Consider the following 15,335-nt stretch of genomic DNA (forward strand, 5'->3'; position numbering starts at 1 on the left):
CGGGGAGAGTTAAGTGTCTGTGATTGATGGAGTGGGTCTCTCCCGGGGCTCTGGGGGGTGGGCGGTGGGGGGGTGGGTTAAAGTCCCGGAGTCTAGAGCCCGGATGGAGAGGGCGGAGCTGAGCTTTGCTGGGAGAGCCCGGATACAGGGGGCGTGGCCTCAGCCGGAGAAGAATTAACCCTTTCAGAGTGGCTCATTCTCGGGATTGTGGGTCGGGCAGGGAGAGGCTGGAATGTCTCTCGGTGGAGTATACTGTCCTGTCAGCCTGGCTGTGGTTGCGTGCGCCTGTCTTTGAGGAGTCTGTGGGTGTGTGTCGTGACCGTGTTTGTCCCCCCACCTTGGGTAGTACGGACACTGGGAGTCAGTGCTATTCCTGTCCCGAAGCGAGAGTGAAGGTGAGAGTGGACTGCGAGCCAGCCGCCGCGCATGGGGAACAGGTGTGAGCGCGGTGTCGGCGCTGCCGGGCGTGAGGAGGGGCCGCCGTGGGGACTCGGGAGGGGAAATTCCGCGGGCCCGGTGGTGAGCGGTGTGTGGGCTGCGGAGTTGTGTCTGTCTCTGACTGTGTCTGTGTGTACTCAGGCAGGCGGGGGCTGAGCCAGTGAGAATAGGGGAAGGTTTTCTGGTGACTCACGCTCCCCCACCCCAAGCCTGAATCAGACCCCGGGGGAGGGCTTTGTACGGAGGCGGACGGGGGAGTCAGGCGCCTGGGACCCGGGTGGGGGGACAAGGATACGAGATGACTGGCGAGAGTGAATGTTTCACGTACAGGAAGTTTTTGTCCTCAATGAGGGCTGTTGTATTCCTGGGTACCGGCGTGGGGGTTTGTGGATGAAGGTAGAGGGCCGGGGGACTGGAGAGGCAGGGAAAGCTGAGTCAGTTCCCCGTGGGAAAGGGGAAGTGGCAGAGGGGAAGTGTCATCATCACAGAAGGGGAAGCTGCATTTCCTGGTAACTGGCAGCGCCCTCGGCACCACTTCCCAAGCAGAGATCTGCTCCTTGATGTCTCCCGGCTCCCCAGTGCCCATGTCTGGTCCGTGGGTCCCGGGACTTGGGTGGGGGCAGCCGCCCGAGCTCTCCTTGGCCGCAGTCAAGCGCTGTAGTTGTCCCAGGGCTTGTAACTGGTAGACAGGCTGTCTCTGGTAAGGACAGAGAATTCTGACAGAAACCCCGCGTGCAAGAGCCGCGGCGCCGAAGCGCTCACCGGGGCACGGGACCCGTGGGATCCAAGGCGCTTCGGTACAAACCGACGGCCTTGGCCTTGCGGCGGGAGGCCTGATTTCACCAGAAACCCTCCTGCCCTTGTGGGAAGGGTGGAAATTTCCCCGCAGCTCAGACTTCTCTCGGCGAAGGTGAACTTTCCAGCCGCCCCCAGCCGCTGGCCGCGCGCTCTCCCCCGGCTTCCTGCTCGGCGCTCGCTCCAGCTGGAGCGCTGGCCCCGCCCCCGCCGCTTTGTACTCGACACTCGCCTCTCGCCGCTCTTTGTACTCTAGACTCTCAATGGACCGATCCCGGGAGCGGAGCCGGCTCCCTACCTGCGGGGACGCCGGGTAGGCACGGAGCAGGCTCAGGCACAGAGCTTCTGGGCTCAGATAGGCGAACAGGAAGACTGGGGCTAACGGGAAGGTGCCCAGGATAGGAGAGCGCTGCGCCTGTCGTGGGTCGAGCCAGCACCGACGGGACGGGTTGGGGGTGGGGGTGGGAAGGAGGAAGTGAAACGGGTTCTGGGTTCTTTAAGGTTGTGGGCGGTGAGAGTGGGACAAGGGTGATGTCACCGCCTGTCGGGCCCCGCCCTCCCTCCATCCCGTAGGACCCCCCCTACACTTACACACACCGCTTCCGCTGCGCAAGTAGCCACGTCACGGGCAACCCCCGAAATCCCCCCCTCCCTTGGGGGGCGGGGGCCACGTGGGCCGTGGGGGAACCGCGTGGCCCCGGCGGGGAAGGGCATAGAGGATACCGGAGCCACACGAGAGGGGTCATTCGGGACCGCGGTGCGCGACTTCTCAGAAGTTGGAGAGTTAAAGAGGGGCTTGAGTTTTGGGGTCTGTCGGTATCGAAGACCTAGAGAGCCAAGGAAGGTGAAGGAACTGGAGGAACTGAGTATGACGCTGGGGGTTTGGCCAGACTTTGAAATGGGGGGGGGGTCTCGGGGGCGCTCAGATAGCGGCGAGGGTGGGTTAGGTGCCGAGGAAGTCGCCGTGGCCGGCTGGCTCTAAGCAATTCCAAAGGGTGCCCGGGGCGGGGAGGTCAGGCACTGGGCGACGTGAAATAAGGAAGGGGAGAGGCGCCTTTGTCTGGGTTCTGCATCTGTCAGCCTGTCTGTCTGTCCTGCGGCGGCGGGGTAAGGGGTGTCTCGGGCGATCTGGTCGGGGCCACCGGCGGCTCTTTGGGTGCGTGGGGATCTCCGTGGCTACAGCCGACCCCCAAGCCGCCCCGAACTGTGCGACTCGCCTCCCTCACCCGCACTGGTTACGAGCTTCACTTGTTACGCGCTCCGCTTGCCCCGCCGGCTAGGGTGTCAGGTCCCAGATGGGGACCCTGGGTGGGAGCTGCGGGGTCACACCGGGGTCACCCGGGCCGAGCCCGTCTGACCGGCTCCGTCGCCCCTCCTCCCACGGTCGCAGCCTGCCGGGCTCACCTCCCTCCCATTGGTCCCCGGCAGGCTGTTACTGAGGCGGAGACACGAGTGATGATTGGCTTCCAGGAGAGAGAGGAAGTCCTGTGATTGGCCCGATCCCTGGAGCTCGCAGACGCAGTAAGTGAGAGGACGCTCCCACGGAGGCCGGGTAAGCGGCCCTGGTCGCTCCCGAGTGGAAGACAGGCGACGCAGCCGCCCTGTCTCACCGATCGCCACACAGCTTCCTGCCGTTTGTCGCGGCTCCGAGCCAATCTCCTGGGCCTCTAGGTGGGGTCCCCTCAGAGAAAGCCAAGGCTCAGCGCCCTGTATGAATGACAGAGTGAGGGCCAGGCCAGCCCTGTGGCCCTGTGTGCTGGCCAGTGCCCCTCATCCGTTTCCCCCTTCTTGCTGTAGAATTGGCTGTGAAAGATCCTGGACATCCATCTGGGGACAGTGGCACTCTTGTCAGAGCGAGCGGCTGGAGCCGGACCATCGCCCCAGAGAGCTGGGGCAGGGGGCCGTGCCCAATCACCAGGGCTCCTGGGGCCACTGCTGACCTGGTGAGGGAAGGACAGGCTGGGTACGCTGGGCGCGCACCAGCCGCTCTGGCCAAGTCCCCAGTAAGATCATGGTCTCTTCTCCCTGACTCAGGCTGGATGCATCGGGCAGTGGACCCTCCAGGGGCCCGCGCTGCACGGGAAACCTTTGCCCTTGGGGGCCTAAGCTGTGCTGGGGCCTGGAGCTCCTGCCCGCCCCATCCCCCTCCACGTAGCGCATGGCTGCCTGGAGGCAGGTGAGAACTTGGGCTGTTTTTTCTTTTGTCTCTAGGTACTTCTGTTCCCAACTTCTGTATGCCTTTTCCATTTCCTGTACTCCTAGTTTTTTGCGTCATCCACTGTGGGTTTCTGCCTCAGTACAGACTTCAGATGCTTTTCTTCATCCTCATAGTTCTCTCTTTTCTAGGTGGGCATAAGACTATTCCATTTTGTTGTACATAACAGACCTATTGTTTCTCCAGGTGCTCAGCCAGCATCGGGCAGCCCCCGCTCTCTGCTCCCCTACCCCCTTCACATGGCAGTAGCTCTGGGCATCCCAACAAATCGTATTATGTCCCAGGGTGAGTGGGGGAGTCAAAGGGGCTGAGGGTAGGAGGTAAGGCTGGGTCCTTGGGATCCTCCCTTACTCCTCAAGCCTGACCCTCCCCATCCCCCCATCCCCTCCTACTCTGTAGGACACCCACCCCGAGACCCCTCCATGGGAAGCTGGAATCCCTGCATGGCTGCGTGCAGGCATTGCTGCGGGAACCGGCCCAGCCAGGGCTTTGGGAACAGCTCGGGCAGCTGTACGAGTCAGAGCACGACAGTGAGGAGGCCATACGTTGCTACCACAGTGCCCTTCGATATGGAGGAAGCATTGCAGAGCTGGGGCCCCGCCTCAGCCGACTACAGCAGGTGTGATGAGGCAGGACATAGGGGGCTGGGATTGCGCCTCTTGGCTTGGCCCCCGCCTCACACCTGTCTCTGCCCTGTCCCCCAGGCCCAGCTCTGGAACTTCCATGCCGGCTCCTGCCAGCACCGAGCCAAGATCTTGCCCCCTTTGGAGCAAGTATGGAACTTGCTGCACCTTGAGGTGAGGCTGGGGCTGGGTGAGCTAGGGTGGCGGGCCAGGCCAGGCCTGCACCTGTGTCATCCTCTCTCCTCTTTCTGTCCTCAGCACAAGCGAAACTACGGGGCCAAGCGAGGGGGTCCCCCAGTGAAGCGAGCTGCCGAACCCCCGGTGGTGCAGTCTGTTCCTTCTGCAGCTCTCTCAGGCCTCTCAGGGGAGGAGGGCCTCAGCCCTGGAGGCAAGCGCAGGAGAGGCTGCAATTCTGAGCAGGTATGGTTACAGGTGGGCAGGCAGGCAGGTAGGCAGTGAGCAGGCAGGACCACGCAAGAGGGGATCCTTACACCCTCTTCTCTCCTAGGCTGGCCTTCCCCCAGGGCTCCCGCTGCCACCGCCACCATTACCGCCACCACTGCCGCCACCCCTGCCTGGCCTGGCCACCAGCCCCCCATTTCAGTTGCCCAAGCCAGGGCTGTGGAGTGCCCTCCATGGAGATGCCTGGGGCACCGAACGCAAGGGTTCAGCACCCCCAGAGCGCCAGGTGGGCCACTATCTGTCACTGCTCACCTCTTACCCATAAGTTCCTGTATCCTCGCCTCGTTACCGCACGTCTTCACTTGTTTTCTGTAGGAACAGCGGCACTCGCTGCCTCACCCATATCCATACCCAGCTCCAGCCTACACCGCACATCCCCCCGGCCACCGGCTGGTCCCGGCTGCACCCCCAGGCCCGGGTCCCCGCCCCCCAGGAGCAGAGAGCCATGGCTGCCCGCCTGCCACCCGTCCCCCCGGAAGTGACCTTAGAGAGAGCAGAGTTCAGAGGTCGCGGATGGACTCCAGCGTTTCACCAGCAGCAACCACCGCCTGCGTGCCTTACGCCCCTTCCCGGCCCCCTGGCCTCCCCGGCACCACCACCAGCAGCAGCAGCAGCAGCAGCAGCAGCAGCAGCAGCAGCAGCAACAATGGTCTCCGGGGCGTGGAGCCGAGCCCAGGCCTTGTGAGTGATGACAGCTGTGGTGGCGGAGCGGGGCTGGGGGTGGGGCATGGAGCTCGTCCGAGGTGGCCAGAGCAGCCCTCTGACCACACCTATCCTGCGCTTACAGCCCGGCACTGACCATTACCAAGCTCCAGCGCTGGAGGTGTCCTCTCATCAGGGCCGCCTGGGGCCCTCGGCACACAGCAGTCGGAAACCATTCCTGGCAGCCCCCGCTGCCACTCCCCATCTGTCCCTACCGCCTGGCCCCCCCTCACCACCTCCACCCCCCTGTCCCCGCCTCTTACGCCCCCCGCCCCCTCCTGCCTGGCTGAAGGGCCCGGCCTGCCGGGCAGCTCGAGAGGGTGGTGAGATCTTAGAGGAGCTCTTCTTTGGGGCTGAAGGACCCCCTCGCCCTCCACCCCCACCCCACCCCCACCGTGAGGGCTTCTTGGGGCCTCCGGCCTCCCGCTTTTCTGTGGGCACTCAGGATTCGCACACCCCTCCTACTCCCCCAACCACCAGCAGCAGCAACAATGGCAGCCACAGCAGTAGCCCTACAGGGCCTGTGTCCTTCCCCCCACCTCCCTATCTTGCCAGAAGTATGGACCCCCTTCCCCGGCCCCCCAGCCCATCACTGAGCCCCCAGGACCCACCCCTTGCACCCCTGACTCTTGCCCTGCCTCCACCCCCTGCCTCCTCTTGTCACCAAAATACCTCAGGAAGCTTCAGGCGCCCGGAGAGCCCCCGGCCCAGGGTCTCCTTCCCAAAGACCCCCGAGGTGGGGCCGGGGCCACCCCCGGGCCCCCTGAGTAAAGCCCCCCAGCCAGTGCCGCCCAGGGTCAGGGAGCTGCCTGCCCAAGGCCCGCGGCTCTTTGATTTCCCCCCTACCCCACTGGAGGACCAGTTTGAGGAGCCAGCCGAATTCAAGATCCTACCTGATGGGCTGGCCAACATCATGAAGATGCTGGATGAATCGATTCGCAAGGAGGAGGAGCAGCAACAGGAGGAGGCAGGCGTGGTCCCCCCACCCGGCATGAAGGAGCCCTTTGCGTCCCTGCAGCCTCCATTCCCCACTGATTCAGCCCCAACCACCACAGCTGCTGCCACCACCACCACCCAGGAAGAGGAGAAGAAGCCACCACCAGCCCTACCACCACCACCGCCTCTAGCCAAGTTCCCCCCACCCCCCAAGCCACAGCCACCACCACCACCCCCACCAGCCCCACCAGCCAGCCCAGCCAGTCTGCTCAAGTCCTTGGCCTCCGTGCTAGAGGGACAGAAATACTGTTACCGGGGGACTGGAGCAGGTGTTCCCACCCGGCCTGGGCCATTGCCCGCTACTCAGTATTCCCCCAGCCCCCCATCAGGTGCTACCGCCCCACCGCCCACCTCAGTGGCCCCTAGTGCCCAGGGCTCCCCACAGCCTTCCGCTTCCTCGTCATCTCAGTTCTCTACCTCAGGCGGGCCCTGGGCCCGGGAGCGCAGGGCGAGCGAAGAGCCAGCCCCGGGCCCCACGACCCCCACCCCACCACCCCCACCCCTGCCCCTGCCCCCTGCCCGCTCTGAGTCCGAGGTGCTAGAAGAGATCAGCCGGGCTTGTGAGACCCTTGTGGAGCGGGTAGGCCGGAGTGCCACAGACCCAGGAGATACAGTGGACACAGCAGAACCAGCGGACAGTGGGACTGAGCGGCTGCCACTTCCCATCCAGGCCAAGGAGGAGAGTGGTGGGGTGGCTGTGGCAGCAGGGCCAGGCAGCAGCAAGCGGCGACAGAAGGAGCACCAGAAGGAGCACCGGCGGCACAGGCGGGCTTGTAAAGACAGTGTGGGTCGGAGGCCCCGTGAGGGCCGGGCCAAAGCCAAGGCCAAGGCTCCCAAAGAAAAGAGCCGCCGGGTACTGGGAAACCTGGACCTGCAGAGCGAGGAGATCCAGGGTCGTGAAAAGGCCCGGCCTGAGCTTAGTGGGGCCTCCAAGGCCAAGCTGCCCACAGCCCCTGCCCCTTCACTGGCTCCTGCACCCTCTGCACAGCCCACTCCTCCATCAGTCCCTGTCCCTGGGAAAAAGGCTCAGGAGGAAGCCCCAGGGCCACCGGGTGTCAGCCGGGCTGACATGCTGAAGCTGCGCTCCCTTAGCGAGGGGCCCCCCAAGGAGCTGAAGATCCGGCTCATCAAGGTAGAGAGTGGTGACAAGGAGACTTTTATCGCCTCTGAGGTGGAGGAACGGCGGCTGCGCATGGCAGACCTCACTATCAGCCACTGTGCCGCTGACGTTGTGCGTGCCAGCAAGTGAGTCAGGGGCCATCATCCAGGGCGGCCCCAGTGTGGCCCCAGGGATAGGCTCTCTGGCCTTCCCACCCCAGTGTTTTGATCCTCACTCCACTGTCCTCCCCAGGAATGCCAAGGTGAAAGGGAAGTTTCGAGAGTCCTACCTTTCCCCTGCCCAGTCTGTGAAACCGAAGATCAACACTGAGGAGAAGCTGCCCCGGGAAAAGCTCAACCCACCCACACCCAGTATCTACGTATGTGTGCCACCTGGGCTCAGGCCCACCCCTGCCAGAGGGTTCTGGGACAGGGTAGAGAGGCAGCTGGGGGCTCCAAGCCTGGGGCAGGGCTCTGACCCAAATCTCTGCTGATTCCTCAGCTGGAAAGCAAACGGGATGCCTTCTCCCCGGTGCTGCTGCAGTTCTGTACAGACCCTCGAAATCCCATCACCGTGATCCGGGGCCTGGCAGGCTCCCTGCGGCTCAGTGAGTGTGGAGGGCAGAGTGGTGTCGGGAAGACTGAGGCTCTGGGGCTGTGGGACCCTCAAAGAGAGCTCCTGCTTGAGAAGAGCCTGAGAAGTGCTCGGTTGCTGGACCAGCATTGCACTTTTCTCTTGTCCATCTCCAGAAGTGGCCAAGTGGGGAGGGGATGTGTGTCAGGGCCTGTTCAGAGTCACTTTTTGGTCTTCTGGAAAATCAAACAGGAGAAGCATACAGACTGTAGAAAACCTCTAATTAGGGGCTTTCTCTCTTAAATCTTTTATGGTACAAAATTTCAAATACGTGCAGAAGTAGAAGACATAGTACGAAAACAAAATTTATCTCGTTTTTCTTATACCCATGGCCTTCTCTATACCGATAGCCACTCCTCTCCCCCAGTGAATTATTTGAAGCACATTCTAGGCTCTCACTTTAATGCAACCCAGTGATAGTTTAAAGAAGCTGCCATTCATTGAGCTCCTATTGTGTGACAGGTGCTATGCCCACGTGGCATCATGCAGTCCTGAGGACTCTGGTAGAGGGGCTGAGGCCTGGGGCAGCTTTGGGAGGGGCATGAGGGGTTGAGGGAGTGAGGATCCAGGTAGACTGGGTCCTGGGAGGACCAACTCCCAGCTGCATGTGGGGCTGGGGTCTTCACCTGTTCTTCCTGGGCTGAGCTGTGCTGAGCCTGTGTCTGCCCTGCCAGGGGCAGCTGGGAGTCAGAAGGGAAAGGATAAGTTGGGTCCTTGCCCCACTGCCCTCTCTGCCTCTGCCCTGATGCCCTGCACGGCCCTACCTCGCAGACTTGGGCCTCTTCTCCACCAAGACGCTGGTGGAGGCGAGCGGCGAGCACACCGTTGAGGTGCGTACCCAGGTGCAGCAGCCCTCAGATGAGAACTGGGACCTGACGGGCACAAGGCAGATCTGGCCCTGTGAGAGTTCCCGTTCCCACACCACCATTGCCAAGTACGCGCAGTATCAGGCCTCGTCCTTCCAGGAGTCCCTGCAGGTGAGTGGCAAGGCTGGGCAGAGGCTGAGGTGCTGGGGCCAGGTGTGTTGGAACTGAGGGCACAGTGGGAGGGCTCCTGAAAGGCCACTGACCCAGCCCTGGCTACTCCTCTGGCCGAGCAGGAGGAGAAGGAAAGTGAGGATGAGGAGTCGGAGGAGCCGGACAGCACCACAGGAGCCCCTACTAGGTACGGTTTTGTCCATCCCTTTTATGACTCCTTCCCTTCCTTTGCTTCTCCACCAACCTGTGCTCTCCACCCTAGCAGCAGCGCACCAGACCCGAAGAACCATCACATCATCAAGTTTGGCACCAACATCGACCTGTCTGATGCCAAGCGGTCAGTGTGGCCGGGTCGAAGCCAGCCAGGTTGGGGCAACAGTGCTGCTGGGCTTGCCGAGCTGGGGGCAGCCCAGGCCCCTCTCACCTTTGCTTCCTCCTCATCACTGCAGGTGGAAGCCCCAGCTGCAGGAGCTGCTGAAGCTGCCCGCCTTCATGCGGGTAACGTCCACAGGCAACATGCTGAGCCACGTGGGCCACACCATCCTGGGCATGAACACGGTGCAGCTGTATATGAAGGTCCCCGGCAGCCGAACGCCAGGTGCGCTCTTGGAGCGCGCGCGCCAGTGCGGGAAGCGCGCGAGGGGAGGACTGGTGTCCGCACCCAGAGCTGACCGTCTCTGCGGTCAGCCAATGAGGGGCGAGGGGTGGGGTTGTCGCGGAGCGCCGGCTCCGATCTGGCCAGCCATGCCGCTCGCTGTTGCCCCCCGCAGGCCATCAGGAGAACAACAATTTCTGCTCTGTCAACATCAACATCGGCCCAGGCGACTGTGAGTGGTTCGCAGTGCACGAGCACTACTGGGAGACCATCAGCGCCTTCTGTGACCGGTGCGCCCCCCCCCGCCGCCAGTCGCCCCGCCGCGTCCTGCCCCTGGGTCCTCAGGTTTTCTCCTGACCCTGTTGCCATCCGCAGGCACGGCGTGGACTACCTGACGGGCTCCTGGTGGCCAATTCTGGATGACCTCTATGCCTCCAATATTCCTGTGTACCGCTTCGTGCAGCGCCCCGGGGACCTCGTGTGGATCAACGCGGGGACCGTGCACTGGGTGCAGGCCACCGGCTGGTGCAACAACATTGCCTGGAACGTGGGGCCCCTCACTGGTGAGAGGATAGGGTAGTGCAGAGCCACTCAGCCATGAGGGGCAGACTTGGGAGGAAGCCCCTTGGGGCGTGGGCTTGAAGGTCCCCAGCTGTGAGGGGGCGGGCTTGGTCTCAAGTGGCTGGGGGCTTTTCAAGAATCCTGTAGTGACCCCTCTGGCCCACAGCTTATCAGTACCAGCTGGCCCTGGAACGATATGAGTGGAACGAGGTGAAGAACGTCAAGTCCATTGTGCCCATGATTCACGTATCCTGGAACGTGGCTCGCACTGTCAAAATCAGCGACCCCGACTTGTTTAAGATGATCAAGTGAGGACCGTATTTGGGTGGGAGCTCATCTCTGCCTGTCCCAGGCCCTGCTCGTGTTCTTCCTGTCTGATTGTCCCCCGTGCTCATCTGTTTCTCCGTTTTGTTCACTGTGTGTCCGGGCAGTGTGTGCTGAGAGTAATGCCGTGAAGGAGGCTGACAATGCCCCCGGTCTCAGGAGCTTTACATTTTCCAGTGGCAAATAAAAAACCAAATTAAATGTCAACTGTGGCAGAGCTCTGAAATGCAGAGACCCAGGACAGGGGATCGGAGCCAGGCATGAAGTGTGGGAGGCCTTAGGAGGGCTACAGAGCTGAGATCTTGGAGGCAGGGGGGCTGTGCCCACCTGCCGCCTGTTGGCAGTCCTGCCTCACCACCACCTCTCCGCTTCCCAGGTTCTGCCTCCTGCAGTCCATGAAACACTGCCAGGTGCAGCGGGAGAGCCTCGTGCGGGCTGGGAAGAAAATTGCCTACCAGGGCCGGGTCAAGGACGAGCCGGCCTACTACTGCAATGAGTGCGATGTGAGTGCTGTCCCCTCTCCCGCTGCCGCCCACCTCTGCCGCCACTCCTCCTCACTGCCTCCTCCTCGCTGCCCTAGGTGGAGGTGTTCAACATCCTGTTCGTGACCAGTGAGAACGGCAGCCGCAACACGTACCTGGTGCACTGCGAGGGCTGTGCCCGGCGCCGCAGCGCGGGCCTGCAGGGCGTGGTGGTGCTGGAGCAGTATCGCACCGAGGAGCTGGCGCAGGCCTACGACGCCTTCACGCTGGTGAGCCCCGCGTGCGTGGGGCCCGAGAGGAGGGCGGAGCGGGCCAGTGGGCGGGTCGGGACGGCTCTCCTGGCGCCCGTCCAGAGCCACCCACCTGCCTTCTCCCTGCAGGCCCCCGCCAGCACGTCGCGATGAGGCCGGACGCCCCGCCCGCCTGCCCACCCGCGCAGGGCGCCGCGGGGCCACCAGCACACGCCTGGGCTGGACCTAGGTCCCGCCTCGGGCCGGGAAAGGGGGTCGGGCCCAGCCCTTCCACCCCATTGGCAGCTCCCCTGACTTAATTTATTTAAAAAAATAATTTTTTTTTTTAACAAATAAGAGGAAAAAAGAAAAAAAAAAAAAAAAAGGGAGGCGGGGAGGGGGCTGGCAGCCCCTCGCCCGCCAGCGCCTCCCCTCACCGACTTTGGCCTTTCTAGCAACAGACACAAGGACCAGGCTCCGGCGGCGGCGGGGGTCACATACGGGTTCCCTCACGCCTGCCAGCCGCCCGCCAGCCCGCGCACGCGGCTCCTGTATGTACATAGACGTTACGGCAGCCGAGGTTTTTAATGAGATTCTTTCTATGGGCTTTACCCTTCCCCCAGAACCTTTTTTACTTCCAATGCTAGCTGTGATCCCTGTACATGTCTCTGTTTATTCACTTGGTTATGATTTGTATTTTTTTGTTTTTTGTTTTTAATTTATAACAGTCCCACTCACCTCTATTTATTCATTTTTGGGAAAACCCAACCTCCCTCACCCCTAAGCCATCCCGCCCGCCCCTCCTGGGACCGCCCGTTGCCGGGCCCTCCCCAGCGCCCCAGAGTGTGTCCGGGCCCGGCCTGTCCCTCTCTGCCCGTGCGGCCGCTCGAGGCTCCAGCCGGGTTCTCATGGTGCTCAAACCCGCTCCCCTCCCCTACGTCCTGCACTTTCTCGGACCAGTCCCCCCAGTCCCGATCCGACCCCAACCCCGCCTGAGGGTGAGCGACTCCTGTACTGTAGGGGAAGAAGTGGGAACTGAAATGGTATTTTGTAAAAAAAATAAAATAAAATAAAAAAATTTAAAAGTTTTAAAGAAAGAACTATGAGGAAAAGAAACCCCACCTTTCCCAGCCCCGGCCAGTTTTAAACACGGACTTTAGTTTTGAACAGCCCAGGGCGTGTTCCCCCTGGGGCAGGGACACCCGGGGTGAGTTTCTCTGGGGCTTTATTTTCGTTTGGTTGTTTTTTCTCCTCCACGCTGGGGCTGCGGAGGGTTGGGGGGTTTACAGTCCCGCCCCCTCGCACTGCACTGTCTCTCTGCCCCAGGGGCAGAGGGGTCTTCCCACCCTATCCCTATTTTCGGTGATTTTTGTGTGAGAATATTAATATTAAAAATAAAAGCAGAAAAAATCCTGTTTTGATAACGTGCTGGTGATAGCAGGGAGGGTACTGGGAGGAGGGCGGCAAGGCCTTGATTGATGGGGAGGGACTGCGCAGACCCCGGAGAGGGCGAGCCCCTCCCTGGCGGCGCCTATGGAATGTCCAGAGCTCTGGTCCGCTCCTCGGCATGGGGGGGTGCCTAATCCTACAGCCGCATTCCAGGATGAGGGGGGTGGGGAGAGGCCGGGCCGGGGGAGGGGCAGGAAAGAGGGCTATAAGGGCTGCGGCCCAGGCGGGCGGGAGCCAGGCAGGCCATGGCGGATGTTCTCGGGGCGCAGCGACCGGTGCCTGGCGGCGGCCCAGAGCCCCGAGACCCCCTGGACTGCTGGGCCTGTGCTGTGCTGGTAACGGCCCAGAACCTGCTGGTGGCAGCTTTCAACCTGCTCCTGCTGTCAGTGGTACTGGGGACCATCCTGCTACCCGCTGTCACCATGCTGAGCTTCGGCTTCCTCTGCCACTCCCAGGTGAGCGTGTGCCCCGGGTGTGCGAAACTGTGTGTGTGTGTGTATACTGATGATGATGGGTCTCTGGGCCGTAAGCTCTCCCCTCCTGTGCTGTTCCCGCCCAGTGCAGTGTCCGACCCCGGTCCGCTTGGGCCTTAGACCACCTTCTCCCACAGTTCCTGCACTTCACGGCACCCCCTTGCCCCGCGCATCTGCAGGATCCGGGCTTCACGGCCCTGCTGGTCACCGGCTTCCTGCTCCTCGTGCCGCTGCTCATACTTGCCCTGGCCAGCTACCGCCGCCTCTGCCTGCGCCTCCGTCTGGCCGACTGCCTCGTGCCCTACAGCCAAGCCCTCTATCGGCGCCGGCGTGCCCCGCAGCCGCGGCAAACCCGAGGCTCGCCTGGGGCCCAGGCTCTTCCCACGTCAGGGAAGGTCTGGGTCTGAGGACCCTCGAGTCAAGAACCACTCTGACAAGTGCTGTCCCTTCCAGTCGGTCCAAGAACTTGAAGCCCGGAAATCTCCCGATCTGCCCCCATCCCTGCTTCAGCCAGGTTGCAGCATCCCTCTGGGAACAGCAGAGTCTGTGGACCCAGCGCTGGTGACAAGTCAACACATCCTAGAAAACCCACTTTCCTCTCACTACCCCACACCTGAAAGTAAACATCTGGGCTGGACCCTGCACACCTTACTCCCCCTCTTGGCCCTTTTTATCGTTAATAGGACAACTGAATCTTGTGCCCTCTTTTACTGAAGTAGCTCCGCCAGCATTTAAGGGACTGGGGTGAGGGGACTGGGGGTCGGGGCTGGAGTAATTACGTATCAATAAAGGATTAGTGAACTGAGTATCTCCTGGTATCCTGTGACCAAAGAGGGGGCAAAAATATTATCCCTGCCCAGTGTCCAGAAGCAGGAAAAGTGTGCCGGGGGAAAGCAAACAGGAGCATCCTTCTTCAGCCTCCTGGCCTTCCCTTATCGCAACAGCAGGCTCTTCCTGGCCAGACCCCAGAGCTCTGTCCCTGACCCCAGAGTCACCTCCCCATCAACTAAGTGAAGAGGCCCGGCCTAGGCCTCCTGCCCTGCTCCCCTTGGGGACCTGAGCCCATTCTCTGACCTCAGCTCAGAGGAACTCGGTGTTGCCAGGCCGGGGAGGGAAACAATGGGCCTTCCGGAGCAGGATGACACCCCTCCCGCCACAATTCTGGAGCAGCAATGTGGGAAGAACGATGCAGGAGTCCACCCTAGGGACTGTTTGTCCCTAGCTCTGCCTGCCCCAGGCCCCCCACCCCTTCCGAACCCGAGGGACATTTGGCACCCCCTGGACGTTCAGGTTGGCACAGTCTGGATCTCAGAATAAACCTTTTGCTCTAGGGATGGGCGTGCAATCCCTGTCCCAGTTCCACACAGACACAGGCCACTTCGGTCACGGGTTTAATGAAGTCTGATAGGCATGCGCGATCCGCGGTCAGAGATAGGGAGGCCCCGCCAGGCTGTCCCTTTGCACCTCAATAGAAACGATGTGGTGTCCGGGTACCATAGCCAGACCCAGCACACGGGGTTCCCCGGCAGAAAAGGAATCTGGAAAGAAGAGTCAAAGCATCAGGGAGGCAGGACTATGACAGGCCTGCCCCTTCTGAACCACCACTTCGAGCCCAATAAAACAAGTGGTGCAACCAGGGCCTGAAGGGGAAGTGCCTTGCGTTAGGCCCCGCCGCATTCCCCGGGCACTGACCCGACGGCTTGAGGAACTCCTGCGCCGAACCGAGGATGACATTGCAGTCGCGGTCGGTGCAGAGGAAGCAGCCGACTAAAGTCCGTCCGTCCGTCATACGAATGCGCATTGTCTTGTTAAGCAGCGCCTCCAGCTGCTGCCGTGCGCGCGCAGCCGGCGAGTCTTCGCGCTCCCCATCCGAGTCCTGAGAGGGGCGGAACACGCGCTCAAACGCAGCTCCGACGGGCCTTAGGCTCGCGAAACCACAGCTCCCGGCAGCCCGCGCGACGCTCACTCGAAGCCCAGAGGCTGCCGGGAGCTGCAGTCCCCCCCCCCCGCCCCAACCCCCGCTCTCCCATCTTGCTACCCGACTGCCCCTCAATCCCAGAACCCGAGCCCGCGCTAACCCCAGCGCTGGAGCTGCTTTGACGCCGGCTACAACAGCCATTCTCCTCTCGTAGCAGCATTGCTGGCCCAGCTCCGGCCATTTGCCCCGGGGCCTCGTCCGGGCCCTTCAACTTCCTGAGAACCTTTCGGGTGGGTGCTCTGAGATCTCGCGAGCGCTTCCGACCTTTTTTGTTTCGCGAGATCACCTCGCCTTCTTCTCTGC

General features: G+C 62.0%; 4 protein-coding genes across 5 annotated transcripts in view; 3 read left to right on the top strand and 1 right to left on the bottom strand.

The window, feature by feature from the left end:
• DNAH2 (dynein axonemal heavy chain 2) overlaps nt 1-2,722 on the top strand; it is a 150,015-nt gene extending 147,293 nt beyond the window's left edge. The window contains exon 87 of the mRNA XM_064270359.1: nt 2,662-2,722. The gene's annotated coding sequence lies outside the window, so the exon portion shown is untranslated. The remainder of the gene's footprint in view (nt 1-2,661) is intronic.
• Nucleotides 2,723-3,259: 537 nt separating this feature from the next.
• KDM6B (lysine demethylase 6B) lies at nt 3,260-12,418 on the top strand. 2 transcript variants are annotated; one of them, XM_064271748.1, is made up of 20 exons: nt 3,260-3,409; nt 3,635-3,733; nt 3,848-4,067; nt 4,153-4,245; nt 4,330-4,491; nt 4,580-4,759; nt 4,849-5,214; nt 5,321-7,476; nt 7,583-7,709; nt 7,832-7,937; nt 8,735-8,940; nt 9,063-9,127; nt 9,206-9,277; nt 9,390-9,538; nt 9,711-9,825; nt 9,911-10,098; nt 10,263-10,404; nt 10,797-10,923; nt 11,001-11,171; nt 11,283-12,418. In XM_064271748.1, the coding sequence occupies exons 1-20, from the start codon at nt 3,273-3,275 to the stop codon at nt 11,304-11,306; spliced, it is 4,905 nt and encodes a 1,634-aa protein (XP_064127818.1). In that variant the 5' UTR covers nt 3,260-3,272; the 3' UTR covers nt 11,307-12,418. The 2 variants fall into 2 exon arrangements, with proteins under 2 accessions (XP_064127818.1, XP_064127817.1); XM_064271747.1 differs by having other exon boundaries at nt 11,001-12,418.
• A 344-nt stretch (nt 12,419-12,762) lies between these two features.
• Nucleotides 12,763-13,860, top strand: TMEM88 (transmembrane protein 88). Its single transcript, XM_003416903.4, has 2 exons — nt 12,763-13,036; nt 13,192-13,860. Exons 1-2 carry the CDS (start codon nt 12,827-12,829, stop codon nt 13,459-13,461), a joined length of 480 nt encoding a protein of 159 aa, XP_003416951.1. The 5' UTR covers nt 12,763-12,826; the 3' UTR covers nt 13,462-13,860.
• Nucleotides 13,861-14,432: 572 nt separating this feature from the next.
• NAA38 (N-alpha-acetyltransferase 38, NatC auxiliary subunit) lies at nt 14,433-15,241 on the bottom strand. The gene is made up of 3 exons (XM_064271750.1): nt 15,133-15,241; nt 14,747-14,930; nt 14,433-14,592 (listed from the first exon to the last, which is right to left on the bottom strand). The coding sequence occupies exons 1-3, from the start codon at nt 15,211-15,213 to the stop codon at nt 14,480-14,482; spliced, it is 378 nt and encodes a 125-aa protein (XP_064127820.1). The 5' UTR covers nt 15,214-15,241; the 3' UTR covers nt 14,433-14,479.
• Between the last annotated feature and the right edge of the window lie 94 nt (nt 15,242-15,335).

This window comes from Loxodonta africana, chromosome 18, assembly GCF_030014295.1.
Source record: "Loxodonta africana isolate mLoxAfr1 chromosome 18, mLoxAfr1.hap2, whole genome shotgun sequence".
In the NCBI taxonomy this organism is placed as follows: Eukaryota; Metazoa; Chordata; class Mammalia; order Proboscidea; family Elephantidae; genus Loxodonta; species Loxodonta africana.

Excerpts from the sequence above, each read along its gene's own strand:
- KDM6B (XM_064271747.1), top strand. The coding sequence starts at position 3,273 with ATGCATCGGGCAGTGGACCCTCCAGGGGCCCGCGCTGCACGGGAAACC. Across the intron at positions 9,278-9,389 it reads GACCTGTCTGATGCCAAGCG|GTGGAAGCCCCAGCTGCAGG; the intron begins GTCAGTGTGGCC and ends TCATCACTGCAG. Across the intron at positions 10,099-10,262 it reads GAACGTGGGGCCCCTCACTG|CTTATCAGTACCAGCTGGCC; the intron begins GTGAGAGGATAG and ends TCTGGCCCACAG.
- TMEM88 (XM_003416903.4), top strand. The coding sequence starts at position 12,827 with ATGGCGGATGTTCTCGGGGCGCAGCGACCGGTGCCTGGCGGCGGCCCA. Across the intron at positions 13,037-13,191 it reads GCTTCCTCTGCCACTCCCAG|TTCCTGCACTTCACGGCACC; the intron begins GTGAGCGTGTGC and ends CTTCTCCCACAG.
- NAA38 (XM_064271750.1), bottom strand. The coding sequence starts at position 15,213 with ATGGCCGGAGCTGGGCCAGCAATGCTGCTACGAGAGGAGAATGGCTGT. Across the intron at positions 14,931-15,132 it reads AAAGCAGCTCCAGCGCTGGG|GACTCGGATGGGGAGCGCGA; the intron begins GTTAGCGCGGGC and ends CGCCCCTCTCAG. Across the intron at positions 14,593-14,746 it reads GGAGTTCCTCAAGCCGTCGG|ATTCCTTTTCTGCCGGGGAA; the intron begins GTCAGTGCCCGG and ends TCTTCTTTCCAG.